Genomic DNA, 17,802 nt, shown 5'->3' on the forward strand with positions numbered 1-17,802 from the left:
GGGTTGAGATTTAACTTATTAGATAAGAGAGTAGGCAAAATTGGGCACATTGATCTAGTGCGATTTTAGGATTCCACCAGCAGTGATAGCAGTCGTTGATAGCATCACAAGGAGGAAGAAATCACGTGCGTCTTTGGTCACTAGGTTTGTGGCGGTCTTCAACGTTGATGAGATCTTCGCTGATTTTGCCAGCAAGATCGTCATCTTGGGGCATTGCCCCAATGGGAAAAAAAGGGGTTCGAGACCTTAAGGCTCGGTCATGGGCTAGATCGAGGTCGATAAGGCCCGTTTCTAGTGGGATTGACGCAGCGTGTAGCGCGCGTGTGAAAAAAACACACCAAAATAAACCCTTGAAAGAGCAAACTTCAATGGCCGAAGCTTGGCTTTCAAGAAGACGCAAAAACAAGACTGTTTTGCTAAGAAAACCCAAATAGGTTGCTGAAATTTGATTGAGAAAAACTTGATTACAAACTCTAGATCCTAGGCATATTTATAGTATTTGGCTAATCCAAATCCATCTAATATTTGTAAACAAAATCCAACTAGAATTCTAATAGAAATAAATCCTAAATAAAAGTCAACTAAAATCCTAATAAAAATAAAACCTTAATCAAACATGAAGTAGAATCCTAAATACAGTAGAAACATGAAATAGAATCCTAAATCAAGTAAAAATATAAAATAGAATCCTAAATCAAGTAGAATTCTAAAACTTAAGAAGTATTAAAATAACATTATGGCACTACTATTTTGGTGATACTGTTCCGGTTTGGTTGGGTCGGCTTTGGGCCGAGTCTTGATTGGTGACCGCATCATTCACCTTCACTTGAGAAAAAATTCGACCTCGAATTTTGATTCTGTTTGGACAAATCCACATCCGATAAGTACGAAGAGAGATTAGCCACTTTGAATGTTTAGAAATATCCATATGATTAGGCAAATCCATAACATAAGCATTGTCATTGGTCTTCTTTGGAATCTTGTAAGGACCATACTTCTTTGGCTTGAACTTGTTCTGCTTTCCTGCTGGAATCCGTTCCTTTTTCAAGAATATCATGACTTCATCTCCAACCTCAAATACCTTGTGCTTCCCATGTTTGTCAGCTGTTGCCTTGTACTTCTTATTTGTGCAACTTTTGTTTGACATCTTCTTGAACTTTTCTGCTAAGGGAACATAAGCAAAGACATTCCTTCCCCTCTTAGCCCTATCTTCGTTGGCATGGGTCCAACCATCACCATGTTTGTTGCCCTCCGCCTCCATTGTATTATTACTGTTAGATTGGGGACGTTGAACCTTCCATCTTAAGCGTTTCTCTAATCTGGTAGATCTTATTGCCTTCGATTCAACCATGCCAGAGCTTGAATAAACTGTAGAAGGATTTGCTACCATGACCTCCATCTCCTTTACAGTCGCAAGTCAATCAGAAGAAACACCACCATCCTTGGGTTGTGAAGCAATGCTTGAGCCATCAAGACTGGAAAATACCCCAATATGAGTCAATAACCTTGGAGTTTCTGTCATGTTAGCAGCATAAATCAGACCTGAGTTTGCAAGCGTTGAGGTTGCTGAGACAACATAATCTTCGAAATTAAGCTCCACTTTAGAAGCTTTGGTTTGATTCTTTTCCACTATGGGTAACAAAGTATAACGCACACCTTCTTTCTCAAGCTGATATGTGTTCTTCCTACCCGAGTGCTTAGCATCCACATCAAATTGCCAAGGCCTCCCAAATAAAATATGGCAAGCATCCATATCAACAATATCACAATAGACTTCGTCGGAGTACTTACCAATAGAAAAAGGCACCCTGTAACGTTCATCCACATGTATGCCACCAACTTCTTTGATCCATCCAATCATGTAAGGGCTTGGATGTTTTTCAGAAGTTAACTGCATCTTTGCCACGACGTCTCTTCCTATGATGTTCTCCTGACTTGCACTATCAATAATCAACTCAAAGATTTTTCCTTTCACCGTACACCTCGTGCGAAAAATCTTATGCCGTTGAGTAGTATCTTCATTCTTTTGAGATAACATTAACTTCCTCACTATATAGGTATATTCCCCATGTCCATAATCTTCTTCGTCATCCTCTCCATTAGGTCCGCAATATACTTCCTCTTCAGCAACATCTTCCTCTTCCTTTTCTACAATGTTAACTGTTTTCCTCCTTGGACAATCACTAGATCGATGCCCAACCTCATTGCACTTGAAACATTTTAAAAGAATAGGCTTTGCATAAGGATTAGGGGATTTTGGAAGATTAGAAGTAGTACCTCGAATGTTTCCCCCCATTGTAGCCTTATTAGGGTTAACTGTATGGGATGGATTAGAGGGTTGCGCTCTTTGAACCGACTTGCCTTTATCAAAAGCTGGTTGTTTATTTTCATTCCCACTATACCAACGATAGTTGTCATGACGTGATCTCTCACTCAACATTAACTCAGCCTTTAAAGCTAAGTTCCTTGCTTCTTGCACACTCAGAACCATCTGAACCCCAATTTTATCACGAATAACAGGCTTCAATCCATTCAAGTAACGAGCTGCTTGTTGATTGTCACTTTTTGACAATTGGTTTCTCTCCGCCAATTGCAGAAACTCAGAGGTATATTCATTCACACTTTTCATTTCCTGTGCACATCTTTGATAAGCTTCAAACATATATTGTTCATAGTCAGGGGGCAAAAACCTACCTCTTAACAGCTGCTTCATTCGTCTCCATGTCTGAACTAGCTGTCAGCCTTCCCTCAATCTCGTTTCTCTTAATCGTTCCCACCAAACAGATGCACCGCCCTTCAACCTGTAAGCCACTAACTTTACTTGTCGTTCATTTGGGATCTCCGTGTATTCGAAAAAACGGTCAACCTCAGTGATCCAATCTAGGAACCCCTCAATATCAGGATCTCCACTAAAGGTAGGAATATCAACTTTTAGTTTATACTTATCGTTGCCCCAGTGGTTGTGCTGATGCGCATTCCTCCTAACCCCTCTACCACCAGGGTTAGCTATTGCTCGACCAAAACCATCCTCTTCATCGCTATCTTCAATCACTGGTCTTCTAGGATTAACAAGGACATGATTAATGGGTGGTCTTCCCGCTCCGGCTTGATTCACCCCATTATTCAGGTTCTTGTCATCATCAACTCGTAGTAAGGTGCCCAATTGGTTGCTATGTTGCTCCAATCGCTGCTGGATAGTACGAGTTACTTCCTGCTGTTCTTCGATTGCTCTCCAAACTGCGGACAACCCCTGCTCACCGTCACGAGGCTGGTTGCTACCGTTACCTTCAAGATTGGCCATCTGATTAGTTGATTAACTGCTCTGATACCACTTGACGCAGCGTGTAGCGCGCGTGTGAAAAAAATACACCAAAATAAACCCTTGAAAGAGCAAACTTCAATGGCCGAAGCTTTGCTTTCAAGAAGACGCAAAAACAAGACTGTTTTGCTAAAAAAAACCCAAATAAGTTGTTGAAATTTGATTGAGAAAAAATTGATTACAAACTCTAGATCCTAGGCATATTTATAGTATCTGGCTAATCCAAATCCATTTAATATTTGTAAACAAAATCCAACTAGAATTCTAATAGAAATAAATCCTAAATAAAAGTCAATTAAAATCCTAATAAAAATAAAACCCTAATCAAACATGAAGTAGAATCCTAAATCAAGTAGAAACATGAAATAGAATCCTAAATCAAGTAGAAATATAAAATAAAATCCTAAATCAAGTAGAATTCTAAAACTTAAGAAGTATTAAAATAACATTATGGCACTACTATTTTGGTGATACTGTTCCGGTTTGGTTGGGTCGGCCTTGGGCCGAGTCTTGATTGGTGACCGCATCAGGGATTGATCTTGTTGAAGAGCTTCTGCCAATCTCTGCATCAATTAAGGTTGTCGTCTTGTTAGATTGGGCATTGAATCAGCGGGATGCAATGCCTCAGGTTGCTTCCATGATAATTTTGGTTACTGTAGATGAAGGTCTGGTCAGGCATTTACTGTGTTTAGTTCTTCGCCTGTTTTGGACATTAGCTTGGGGGCATTGGGTCATTGCAATTTGGTTGGTGATGGGATTCTATTGCAAGCGCAATCTCAGGCTTATCGAGCTTTCGACACTTCGATTCTTCATTCGATTCTAAATGCGACTCAGATTGATGAGAATAATCAAGTTTCGGTATCTCTACAAGGTAATTCGAAGGCAATGAGTTTGGGCTATTTCTTAACAGCCTCAGGTATGGAACTTTCCTATGATGAGGCGCGCTATGGTTTCTAAAGGCAGCTCTATTTGGTTTGAGAGGGTTCTCGTTCTAAGTCTAGGGAGTGTGATGGGATAGTAGGAGGTGGTATTCGAGAACAACTAATCAGATCTGGCTATTGGTCGTCGTTCGATGATATGATGATATGGGGGTGAGGAGTCGGCCATAGGAAGCCCGATAGTTAACATATCGATTGGACATCGACGATAAATCCTACGATGATCGTGGTTTTCTACATGATGGTGGCAGGTCCATGACAAATCCTTGGGGTCCATGAATAGGGTGGTGAACCTTATTTTTGACGGCTTTGATCAGTCGAGGGATTTGATTGATGAGGGTTAGGTTCTTGATGTCTTAGGTCAGATGGGTCCCAAATCAGGTTGTTTCTTCTGGTTAGGATGATATTGTCAAACCCTCAGATTGAGGGCTGGGCAATTGCGAAAATTCGAGAAGAATTTTGAGAAAAAAAAAAAGAATTTAGGGTAAAAAGAAAGAAAATGAGAGAAGGAAAGAGAAAAGAGCGTGAGAGATATAGAGAGAAATTGTAACGGCCCGTCTCCCTGTCTTTGCCCTTACTTGGAATGATGCAAAGGAAAAAAATGAGCGACAAGGTTCAGCAAGAATAACAACGAGTAAAGAAGGCATGATCCAAGAATAAAGAAATATCAACAACACATCACTAGCAACCCAATCATGATAGAAGTATAAGCAAAGGAATCATGCTAATGCCATGCATACCAAACAACCCATGAATAAGTGTATAACATAAGCGGTACCATGACCTCCCGTCCGACAACCACAACCACCACTGACATTTGGGGACAGAAAGCTCACTCCTAGGGCCGGGTCCTCTCGCTACACAACCCTTGAGGACATTCAGGTCCCACCCAAGGTCCTGGCCACAGCACAAACCACAAGGTCATTGGGGGCCAGAAAGCTCACTCCTAGGGTGATGCTCATGAGTATAGACACCTTTAAGGGAAATTCACTCCCACCCAATGATTAGGTTCACCAACACCAAATAGACAAGACCATATATATATAAGTAGGGCATGCCCACAAATGGGTTCAATGCCATGCCAGTGAATGCATAACCTTTCCCCAAGAACATCTAGACCTATATTGTGATCAAGGAGAAAATAATCAAAACTTATCCAAATGACCTAAATTCTATGCCAAATCGAAGCTTATCGAGTCTAGTTTACAACGCAACAAACGGTTCTCGAATAGGAATTTTCTACTAAAAGTTATGCCTAAAACAGTAGAGCATGCGCAGGCTGCCAAGGCCAAAAACAGTTGATAGATGCTGCAAACGGTCGACAGTTTCCTCCCAAACTGTCGACCAACAGTAGCTAAAAACCCTCCCGAGACACACCCAATGCAACACAAATGGGGGAAAAGCACACACAAGTCATCCCCTAATCCAAAAGCATCATTCCTTGTAGAATTGTAGGGTGACACTAGCCCTACTTTGAAACCCAAGAAAGACCAACAAAATAAAACAAGGAACATGGGAGATTTACAATGGTTTCTACATACCCATCCCACATAAGCTTCTTTTAAGAAAGCCAGTGAACTAAAACGCGGCCTAGGTGACCGCTGGTCGCCGCAATTATGGCCAAATCGACCACCTTAGGTGCCGGCCCGGCTAATCGGTACCGAGCGGCGCCTAGGCAGCCAAGGCAGACACCTAGCCGCGTGAACCACCTGGTCGATTATGGCCTAATCGGCCGTCTGGGCCGCGTGAATCGATTCAGTATAAATTTATTAGGGTTTTTGTTTCCCCTTACCCGTTACTCCTCCTCTCTTGTTGATTTCCCCCCTTCTCTCTCGCGCGCATCGCCACCGACAGTCTATTCTAGAGTCGTCGTTGCCTCTCTCATGCTCGCACGCCGCCACTGTCTCTTGCAGTTGAAGAGTCGTCGTCGCCACCGTCTCGTGCTCGCACACCGCTACACTCTGGTTGTCTCTTGCAGTTTCATCTTCCTCACTCATCCTTCGCCTCCTCTGGTAAGTAGTAAACAAGCAGCAGCAACCCTAAACGTTGCTGCTTGCTGTTGCCTCTTTTGTTTTCTTTTTGTTTTTTTGTTATTTAATTTAGTATTTATGTTAATATTTGATTATTTGTTATTCACTTATTTGAATATTTATTAATTATTATTATTAATGTTTTATAAAATTTAATATTTGTAACTTGCAAGCAAGCAACAAATGTAGCAAGCTGCCTTTGTTGCTGCTTGCTATTGCAGTGGTGCTGCTTGGGGCTATTGTTGGCTCTTGGCTTTGTTTGTTAGCTAGTTGTCTATTTTGATTCAATCATTCAATGTCAATTTACTTAGAAAAAAAAAAGAAAAAAGAAAGTCATGTCGGATGGAATTAGGAGTACGAAAGTATCGTCCGATGTCACCTCAGTTCTTAAAAGGAAATCAAATGATGTTGGATGAGAGTATGGAATGTTAATTAATCCGAAGAATATGGATAAAGTTAAATGCAAGTTATGTGGTAAAGTTATGTCTAGAGGAGTTTACAGAGTCAAAGAACACATCGGCCACATTTTCGGAAATGTTTCTGCATGTCCAAAATCTTCTCTGGATGATAAAGCTAAATGTAAGAATGCTATTGCCGAGGTAAAGAGTAAGAAGAAGAATAAGAAGCAGGAGGAAGATATGATGAGATCATCTGTTAATATTTTTGAAAAGGGGAAAGAGGTGGATGATGAAGATGAATTGAAAGAGTTAAGAGAGCAAAAAAAGGCCTCGTACTCTTGGCCTTATAGATAAGTTTGCAAGCTCCATTAGTCTTGAAATTTGTTTGAGTTCGAGAATAACGCGAAGGCAGCAAAATATTAGTGAAGTACTATTTAAAGAGAGAACACATATCGTACAAGGATATTGTGCTAGATGGGTGTACGAAGCTGGTATACCTTTCAATATTATTGATCATGATAGTTTCAAATTGTTTGTTGAGGCGGCTGGTCAATTTGGGCCGAGATTCAAACCTCCTACTCAATACTAGTTGAGGAAACCATTATTAACGAAAGAGGTTGACAGAATGAAAGACTTACTGAAGAAGCATGAAGAAGAGTGAGCACAAAACGGGTGCTTTATTATGACAGATGCTTGAACAGAAAGAAAAAGAAGGAGCATCATGAACCTATGTGTTAATTCTAGCATGGGTATTGCTTTTCTTTCTTCAAAAGAAGCATCAGACGAAGCACATACAAGTGAACTCATATTTGAGTATGTGGACAAGTGCATTGAGCAAGTTGAGCCACAAAATGTCGTCCAATTAGTAATTGACAATGTTGCCAACAATATGGGAGTGGCAAAATTATTGAAGCTGAAGAGGTCAAATGTCTTTTGGACATCATGTGCTACTCACTATCAATTTGATGCTTGAAAGTATTGAAAAAATGTCGAGATATAAGAAAGTCATTGATCAGGCAAAGAGTTTGACAATCTTCATTTATGCACACCATAAAACATTGTCCTTAATGAGGTCATTTATGAAGAAGAGGGATATAGTGAGACCGAGAGTCACTAGATTTGCTTCTTCTTTCCTTACTTTGCAAAGTTTGATGGAGAAAATGCCCAATTGAGGACAATGTTTACCAACTCTGAATGGGAGAAGTGTAAGTGGTCAAAGACTGTTAAAGGGAAAGCATCATATGCTACTGTGATGAGCATTGCTTTCTAGAATGGTGTAACTTTATGCCTTAAGGTTTTTGCACCTTTGGTGAAGGTGCTTCAAATTGTTGATGTAGATTGCCAGATAGAAAGCCTTCTATGGGCTTTTTATATGGAGAGATTAAGCAGTCAAAGGAAGATATTAAGAAGGTCCTAAATAATCTTGAGAAAAACTATCAGCGTGTTATAGAGATTATTGAAGTAAGGGTGAAAGATAAGTTAGATAGTCCATTACATTTGGCGACTTACCTTTTGAATCCCTACTACCTTTTCAAGACTAAGACTATATATCTTGATAATGAAGTGATGGATGGGCTTTTTAATTGTGTGGAGATGTTTTATCATGGTGATAATCATTTTGAATTGCAAGGTCATGTCATAAATGTTGAGTTGCCAAAGTATACTTGTAAAGATAGAACCTTTGGAAAAGTGTGGGCAGCTCAAGGGTGTGCAAAAAATGATGACAATTATAATCCAGGTATAAAATTTCTTTAATGTTTTTCTTAGTTCCTAATGTGTATTAGTGTATAAATTTGTTTATTTTATACTTGTTAACTTATATAGTTACATGGTGGATGACTTATGGAAATCAAACTCCAAACTTGCAACGAATGGCAACAAGGATCCTCTCGTTAACCTGTAGTTCATCCGATTGTGAAAGAAATTGGAGCACTTTTGAAGGAGTTAGTGTATATTTTAAAACATTTTTAATATTTTAATTTCATTATCCCTATGAAAGTATGAACTATATTTCTTTAATATCAATAACTTATCTATCATTTGAATTGATATTATTTTTATTTTATTTATGTAGATACATACGAAGAAAAGAAATAGACTGGATGTGCATCGATTGAACAATCTTGTCTATGTCCAATTTAATGCAAAACTAATGAACAAGCAAAAGAGGGAGAATGAAAGGAATGTTGATGTGCTACTTGCTAGTGATGCCAGTAATCCACAAGGATGGATTGTTGAAGGAGGAGATGATGAAGAAATTGAGTCTGGTACAGGGCTTACTTGGGAAATGGTTGGTGAAACATCCGGAGCAAACGAGATACTTTAACCTCGAAAAAGTTCTAGGATGAGATAACTTCATGAAGATGATTTCCGATCAGAAGAAGAAGAAGATGAGCAAGAGCTCAATGAATTTAATTTTGAGTCTGATGAAGAGCATGTATTGGAAGAATATGGACAGGAAGAATTCCAATTAGACCCTTAGATACTTAGATTCTTTAAATATGGTTTATGTTGCATTATTGTTGCTTTTGTCTTATTGAAGTTTGAACCTAGAATTGATCTACAACAATTGTTTTCTCATGCTTAATTCTATATTTCACTTGTCATTCCATTATTGTTGTATTATTGGTTTATGTTACATTATTGATGCTTTTTAACTTTGATTTAATTGAAAATAACATCAAATTACATCACAAAGTTAAAAAACAAAAAAAAAAATAGCAGTTTTCCTAGGCCCCTCTTAGGCGCCCTAGGCGTTAAGCCCCAGCCTAGCGCCCGACTAACTCCTAGCGCCTTTTAGAACACTGGAGAAAGCCTAGAATTTTCATGCCAAAATCTCCAAACATCCTAGCTAGAAGCTTAAGAGAGATAAGAGGGGACTAGAACTTTCCTTGAGGAGCCCTTCTTGAGCCAACAAGCTTCCAAAACCCTTTTACTTCACACTCCATACAACAAAACTAGCAAGAAGGGAGAAAAGGAGAAGAAGAAACCCTTAGCCTCCCAACTCCTTTTGCACACCATCAATCAAAGAAGAAGGAGACGAAGAAAACCCCTACCTTCCTTCTTTCTTTCCCTGTCAATTGGTTCCCTTCTCTTCTTTCCTTTACATGCAAAAATGAGCCTTTTCTCTCGTATATATATACACCCTTCCTCACACAATTACCTAAATGCCCTTGGTGCCCAAAACACTAAAATGAGAATTCCATATGTACAAATACCAGTTTAAACATTAAATCAACACTATACGATATTATCACACATACCTTAAACCATTGTGGGTCCTACTTCCTTTTAAGTCAAATCTTTGACTTTTTCCCATTTCAATTACACATCACCTAGAAAAATCACATATAATTCACCAAATTAATACTCTAGAAAGTAATTATCTCATTCCAATATATTTATATCTCCCAGACCCACCAACAAGTCGTTACAGAAATTGAGAAGAAAGAGATTGGAAGGAAATCTATTATTCCAAGAACTATTGTCTCCTTCTACAACAACCTTCTTTTAAGGCACTTCTTACAGTTAGGAGGACTAACTGTTAGCCAAGTTAATTAGGCTTGTTTTAACTACCTAACCAATAGCTTGTTACACAGTTACAATAGTTCCCTAATTATAGTTCCACCCCCCTGGTCGTAACAATTCCCCCATGAAAAAATTCTTGTCCTCAAGAATTTAGAGGAGGTTGATTGCTCTAGGAAACTGTTTTAGCAAATCTGACAAGTACTCCTATGTTGTATGATTCAATTGTAGGTGTGACCACCTTACTAAAAATTGAGTAATTGGCATTGTGCTCTGGTAAATTACCCTCCTGTCCGCAATGGCCTGGGGCTTAATCACACCTTCAAGTTCTTTTGTCATAGGGGGCAAAATTGAGCTAGTGGCAGTATTAGGTCCAACTGACATCTTTATCAATGAAACATGGAATATTGGATGCACCTAAACTCTTGCAAGCAATTGCAACCTGTAAGCCACCTCTCCTACCTTAGCAATTATGGTATAAGGCCCAAAATATTTTGGATTGAGCTTTGACACTAGGGTATTTTGGAAAAGAGGCTATAGAAAGTGTTTGACTTTGAGGAATACACTGTATCCCACGACAAACATTCTTGCACTCCTTATCCTATTGGCAGTTTGTATCATCTGGTTCCTAGCTGTAACTAATTCCTTTTTTAAGACTATTAAAACCTCTTGTCTTTGCTATTGATAATGTTCCACTTCAGTCATAGTAGTTGGGGAATTAGGAATGGTTTGTAACAGGGGTGGATTGTAACCAAATGTAGCCTTGAAAGGAGTCTATTTAATAGCACTATGGTAACTAGAATTGTACCACCATTGTGCTAGAGACAGTCATTTATTCAAATTCCTAGGCCTAGTAAAACAGATGCATCGCAAGTATGCCTCAAGGCATTAATTAACCCGTTTCGTTTGGCCATCAGTTTTGAGGTGATATGCTGTTAACGTGTGCAGCTCGGCTCCCAAACTCCTGAGCAGCTCTTGTCAAAAGTACTTGTAAAAATTTTATCCCTATCCAACAAAATGGTTTTAGGGACTCCATGAATCTTCACCACTGCATCTAATAACAACTGTGCCACTTCTTGGGCGGAGAAATGGTGGGTTAGGCTGAGAAAATTAACGAATTTGGTCATCTTATCCATTACTACCAGAATTACATCTTTTCCCTTCGATTTTGGTAAACCCTCTATGAAATCCATAGAGATTCCTTCCCTTGCCTAATCTGGTATGGGCAATGGTTGTAGTAACCCCGAAGAAGTGACATGTTCATGTTTACAACGCTGGCATATCTGACATGCTAGTGCATATTTCACTACATCTCTCTTTTGTCCAAGCCAGTAAAAAAGTTGCCTTACTCTGTAATAGGTTGCTCTCACCCCCGAATGCCCTCCCAAGGGTGAACAATATAGTGCTTGCATAATATTATTCTTCACCCATTCATCATTCCCCACTGTTAACTTCCCTTTAAACCTGATCACCCTATTAGAAAGTGTATACCCCTACAGATCATTGGGCTGGACAGCCAATTGAACTAATTTCCTATGTAACCAATACGTCTTCTCATAACTCCCCACAATATCTTTAACCCAATTTGGTATTATAACCAAGATGGCCTGACAAGTGGCTTTTTCTTCTCTTTTAGATAGGGTATCCGCCACCAAATTCTTTTTTCCTTTTCGATATTGGATTGTGTAATCCAGCCCAAGTAGTTTGGAAACACCTTTCCTTTGCAATTGAGTATGAAGCCTCTACTAAAGCAAGAATTGGAGACTTTCATGGTATGTCTTAATCACAAAGGAGTTGTTCTCTAAATAATGTCACCACCTATCCACAGCCACCAAAACAACAATCAACTCCTTATTATAGACACTCAACCGTAAGTGGTTGGGAGCCAAACCTTGGCTGATATAAGCTAAAGGTCTACCTTCTTGCATAAGTACAGCTCCCACTTTGCTATCACAAGCATCAGTCTCCACAACGAAGGGTTTAAAAAAATCGGGCATTGCTAAAATCGATGCTTGGGTCATAGCCTTCTTAAGGGCCCCGAAAACTGTCTCAGCTTTGGGGTTCCAATGGAAGTTATCCTTCCTAAGAAGCTCAGTCAAAGGCCTACTTATCACCCCATAATGCTGAATAAATTTTCTGTAATAGCCAATCAATCCCAAGAAGCCCCTAAGCTCCTTGACTGTTACAGGTCTAAGCCATCTTACCATAGCTTCTATTTTCTTTGTATCAATGCTTACTCTATTTCCTGAAATGATATGGTCCAAATACTCCACCTCCCATTTGGAAAAAGCACACTTGAACAACTTGACATACAATTGATTAAATCTAAGGACTTTAAAGGTTGTTCTTAGGTGGTACAAATGTTGCTCAAAGTTTGGGTTGTACACAAGTATATCGTCAAAGAAAACAAGTATGAATTTTCGTAGATAAGGACTGAAAATTTGGTTTATTAAGGCTTGGAAAGTAGATGGGGCATTAGTGAGTCTGAAGGGCATAACAATGAACTCATATAGCCCTTGGTGTGTTCGGAAGGCTGTTTTGGGTATATCTGAGGGTTTCATCCTTATTTGGTGGTATTTAGGTCTAAGGTCCAATTTAGAAAAGATGGTAGCATCGGATAGTTCGTCAAGCAAGTCCTCAATAATAGGTATGGAAAATCTATTCTTAATGGTGATAGAATTGAGCTGTCTATAGTCCACACAAAATCGTCAAGTACCATCATATTTTTTTTTTTTTTTTACTAGGAGCACTAGTGAGGCATATACACTTTAACTTGGTTGCATAATGGAATTAGCTAGCATTTCCTTAACTTGCTTTTCGACTTTAGTTTTCCGTATAGGTGCATAGCAGTAAGATCAAATATTCATAGGTTTGGTATTAGGTTTAATGTGTATCGAATGGTCAAAGAGTCTTTGAGATGATAAGGATTTGGGTTCCATGATTAAGTCCTTAAATTTAGTTAACAATAAGTGTAAGTTATCACAAGTGTTTACCTCAGTAAGGAGTTAGATGATTGTTGGCCCAGAATTTTCCTGTTGATCCTCCATCTCCACTCCTTGTTCCTCCCATTCCACTATTTGTATGGAATACAATTGTGAAATCCGCCCCGTTTTCTTTTGCATTAGCTTATATATATATATATATATTTTTTCCAGAAATCATCTTGCACTTATTTTGTTCTAGGATGCCCATCAAGGTCAGCTTTTTCCCTTCAATTTCAACCGTCACCTCCAACTTGTTAAAGTCAAAGGTTAATGGACTTACAGTTCTCATCCAATCGACCCCCCAAAATAGTGTCACATCCTCTTAATTCCAATACCTTCAAATTAACCACGAACTCTACGTCTTGCATCATCCACTTGAAATAAAGGCTCTTGTGATAGCTGTACATCCTGTTCCCATTTGCCACTGTCATCGAGAGAGGGTTCGTTTATGTCAATTCACACTTGAGACCTGCAACAGTAGCCTTATTCAAAAAGCTATGAGTGTTTCCATTGTCTATCAGCACTGTCAATCTTCTTTTTCTAACTTTCGCTTTCACTTTAATGATTTTCCTAGTTGAACCCTATTTCAATGCATGAAAAGAAATCTCTCCTCCTTCATCCCCTTGTGTCTCCTCCATATTCTCCTTAGTTACTTCTTCTTCACCCTCTTCATCAAATCCTTCCATTTTCAATAATTGTCTCCTACATTTATGCATTGGATTGTACTTCTCTCCATATTTAAAACATAATCCTAGTTTTCTCATCTATTCCATGGTCTGATTCTTGTTTGCCCCCTTGAATCGTGGCATTCTTGGTCCCTCCTTAACTTGCACTCTAGGTTGTAGCCTTGAAATTACCCTCAAACTGTGGATTTTGGTTCATGTTGGGCTTCATCCACACCTTATTCTTCTTGAATATTGCCTCTAGTGTTAGCTTTTATAGCCGGGCTTTCTTCGTTGCTTGTTTCACTGATGATGACATCATTATCTTAACCATCAGTCGCAGTTCATCCTTTAATCCACTAATAAAATTCGACACGAAATAGGGTTCCGTAGGCTTGGTTGTGACATCCATAGTAATGCTCGCAATTCCTCGAACTTTATTTGGTAATCTATAACTGAACCCTCTTACCTTAATTTGTTAAATTCTTCAACTACGTCTGCCATACTCCTCTCTCCAAACCGATCACATAGTGCTTTCGAGAATTCAGGCCAATTCACTACCCCACCCTTGGCTTACCTCCAACCTTGATACCATGAGTCATTCATATCGTTGAGATAGGCTACTACCAAAGTTACCTTTTGCTCACTAATTCAGTAAAATTCATAAAATCTCTCACAACGGCAAATCCACCACCTAGGTTTTCCACTCTCAAAGATTGGAATTTCCAATTGAGGCATACATGTATGATAAGTAACTTGGGAAGAAATACCCCTTACCAGATTTTCCTGCTCCAACGCAAGCCTATCTTCCATTTCCAACCCTCCATTCGGCCTGGGCAGAATGCCATCCTTGTCCAAGATCAGGCTAGGACCTATTCTTGGAGGAAAGTCGAGTGGTAGACAAAACTGGGGTAGGGCAGCCAACATGTTGAACATGCTATTAATCTTTTACCTATATTGCTCCTCCTTTTCTTAGCCCTTCTCCAATTCGCGTATGCTCTCTTTGATGGCTGACATGTCTTCCTGACTCTTAATCATGGCCTTGCGTCTGAGACATAGTGAATTCTAGTGCCTCCATCCGATTCTCCAGTTGCTTCAATCAAGTTCCTTTCGCCATGCTAATGGGTCTATCACCAACCTTTTTTCGATCGTCGGTTTTGCTAGAGTCCACTATCGTCTGTTTCGGTCTACCACCGCCTTTGAGTCACACCTAGGAGCCGTTGAAGATCACCAAGCTCTAATACCAAATTGTCAAGCCCTCAAATTGAGGGTTAGGCAATTGTAGAAATTTGAGAAGAATTCAAAGAAAAAGATAGAATTTAGGGAGAAAAAGAGAGGATGGGAGAAGGAAAGAGAAGAGAACGAGAGAGATGGAGAGAGAAATTGAGAAGAAAAAGACTAGAGGGAAATCTGTTATTCCAAGAACTGTTGTCTCCTTCTACAACAACCTTCTTTTAAGGCGTTTCTTACCGTTAGTGGGATTAACTGTCAGTCAAGTTAGTTAGGCTTGTTTTAACTACCTAACCAATAGCTTGTTACACAGTTACAATAGTTCCCTAATTACAATTCCAACCCCCGAGTCGTAACAAATACTAGAGTATTTATGGAAGCATGATGTTGCTGCTGACAATAATGCATTGTAGGATGATATGCAAGTACATGCAAATAACAATTGAGTGCCTTTGCAAATTCTTGACATCATCGTGATTCAGATCGTTAGCCATCTTAGGATATGGATTGTGTGACCTTGTTAATGGGAGATGTTCTAAAAAGTCTTGGACAGGTTTATTGGATTCAAGTGGTCTTCGTACTCCTGCTATACTTGTGTTTAATGGTGTTCCAACAGTTAAGTTGCTAGTGCATGTTCTTGATGCGAACTTAACTTACTGTCTCAACACGCTAGTGAGTTATTTTATTGACAAGAGGCTACCATTTCTAGTGGTTCAGTCTATTGCGACGAAGATTTGGAAGTGGTGTGGCCTTATTGAGGTAATCTCGAACAATGGTAATTTTTATTTATTTCATTTTGACACGTAAGATCACATGTTGGGTGTGTTTGATGCCAGTTCATGGCACTTTGCGGGTGGGCCATTATTATTGGAATGTTGGGAACCCGAGATGAGTCTTACACAAGAGACCCATACATCTATACCCATATGGGTCAAAATTTATAATATTCATCCAGAGGGATGGTCGATTAAGGGGGTAGCAATGATTGCTAGTGGGTTGGGATGGCCTTTTCATGCTAATCCAATGACTGAAGATAGAAGTTGTTTGGAGTATGCTAGGGTTTGTGTGGAAATGCACGTGTCTTTGATTTTTTCCAAACATATTAAGTTGGATCAGGGTTTGGATGAGTGCATGGGGAAGCCAAAGGTTGCTTATTTGCCGGTGGAATACCAGTGGGTGTCGTTTGTGTGTTCTCATTGTCATGTGTTTGGCCATTGCTTATCAAGCTATCGTAAGAGTCCTTGTCCGGTCCAAGATGAGCAAACCAATGGCTAGGGGGGATAAAGCTGACCCTATAAGTAATAAGGGGAAGGGTGTTGAGCATGTCCAGAAGACGGATGTTAAAAAACGTTCTGATGCTCATAGGAGGAGTTCCTCTCATGTGTCTCTGACTGTGATTACCGAGGGTGTGTCAAAAGCTTCCACTTTCCAACCCCCTGAGGTGGGCCCACTGATGGTTAATAGGTTTGGCTCACTTATAAAGGAGGATATTGATGTTTCTTTTCTTGGAGAATTAACCCTCCCTATTGGAGGAAAGGGTGTGGATGAGGTCGAGATGGCCATTGAACACAAGGGCAAGAGAGGTCATGTGATGGATGAGAACTCGGTTTCTAATAAGACTAATTCCTCCAATTTTGACTATGTTCTTGTGAAGTCAAAGTTCCAGTTGAAGAAAGAGAGGAGGAAGAAGAATGCCCTTGAGCAGACCAACAAGGGCTCTAGTGTAGCTAGTCGAGTTCCTCCTAATCCAGCTTGATGGGGCTTGTTTTCTTCCTTTTGTTTATGATCGTCCTAGTTAGGTTCGCCTTGTGCTAGTTTTTTTTTTTTTTTTGTGTGTGTGTTTTTCTTTATGTTGGTTGATTTTGGTTTCTTTTGTGGTTGCTCGGGAGATACCCTAACATTATTTGTAGACGTTTTATAAGTTTTGTTAATATACTCTTATTTGCAAGAAAAAAAAAAAGTATAGTAAGTTTGAGATTGGCCTTTTTTATAAGATCTTGAGTAAGTTCCTTTTGGCGAGACCCTGATTTCCCAATTAGTGCTTACTCAATTAGCTTGAATTTTTCAAATTGTGGATGGATATATAAAATGTTGTTCCAATTGCTTCTACCATTTCTGTGTTAATATATTATTTCCTTTTACCAATTCTGTCTTCTTTTATTTCTTCTCTTCTGGAGGCTTAGGGATTCTTTATTCATTTCTGGAATGCAGAAAACTGGTTTGAAGGCATCATCACCAAATGGTTGTTTGGTTGGCAAGAAAGTATAGGCCCATATGGTTCCCTTTTCCTTCTAATTAATCGATGAAAAAAAGTGGAAACTTGATTTACGTAAGCTGTTCATGTTCTGTAACATATCATCTCCATGGTATGGTGTTACTGCTATGCTGTTCTTGTTAATATGGGGGAGTATTATTCTGTAAAAATTGAATTTTGTAATCACAAAAACAGATTTAATTAATTTTGTGTTTTTTTCTTCCGATTAATTCAGTTTCAGTTATCAATTTTAACCAAATAGATTGAAATTATTGAAATTTACGATCATTTTAAAAATATTGTTAAATTTTAGATTATTTATAAAATTATCCAGTAAAATGAACATCAAGTAATAATTGCATTTAGTAAATTTTAATGAAGTTTGAATGCTTGAGTGATCGGGCAAGTGATATGTCGGTGTCAATTTAATAGGTTATGAGTTCAATCCTCGTCTTGACGTAA

General features: G+C 39.1%; 1 protein-coding gene across 3 annotated transcripts in view; it reads left to right on the forward strand.

Moving 5' to 3' along the window:
- LOC127799331 (uncharacterized) overlaps positions 1-17,545 on the forward strand; it is a 74,345-nt gene extending 56,800 nt beyond the window's left edge. For 2 of the 3 annotated variants that reach the window (XM_052333269.1, XM_052333270.1), the window contains exon 9: positions 17,298-17,545. In XM_052333269.1, the coding sequence (XP_052189229.1) occupies positions 17,298-17,310 (13 nt within the window). In that variant the 3' untranslated portion in view covers positions 17,311-17,545. Of the gene's footprint in view, positions 1-17,263 lie in introns of all 3 variants that reach the window. The other variant, XM_052333271.1, reaches the window with a different exon arrangement.
- The last annotated feature ends 257 nt before the right edge of the window (positions 17,546-17,802 follow it).

The sequence above is a fragment of the Diospyros lotus genome, chromosome 4 (genome assembly GCF_014633365.1).
Source record: "Diospyros lotus cultivar Yz01 chromosome 4, ASM1463336v1, whole genome shotgun sequence".
Lineage (NCBI taxonomy): Eukaryota > Viridiplantae > Streptophyta > Magnoliopsida > Ericales > Ebenaceae > Diospyros > Diospyros lotus.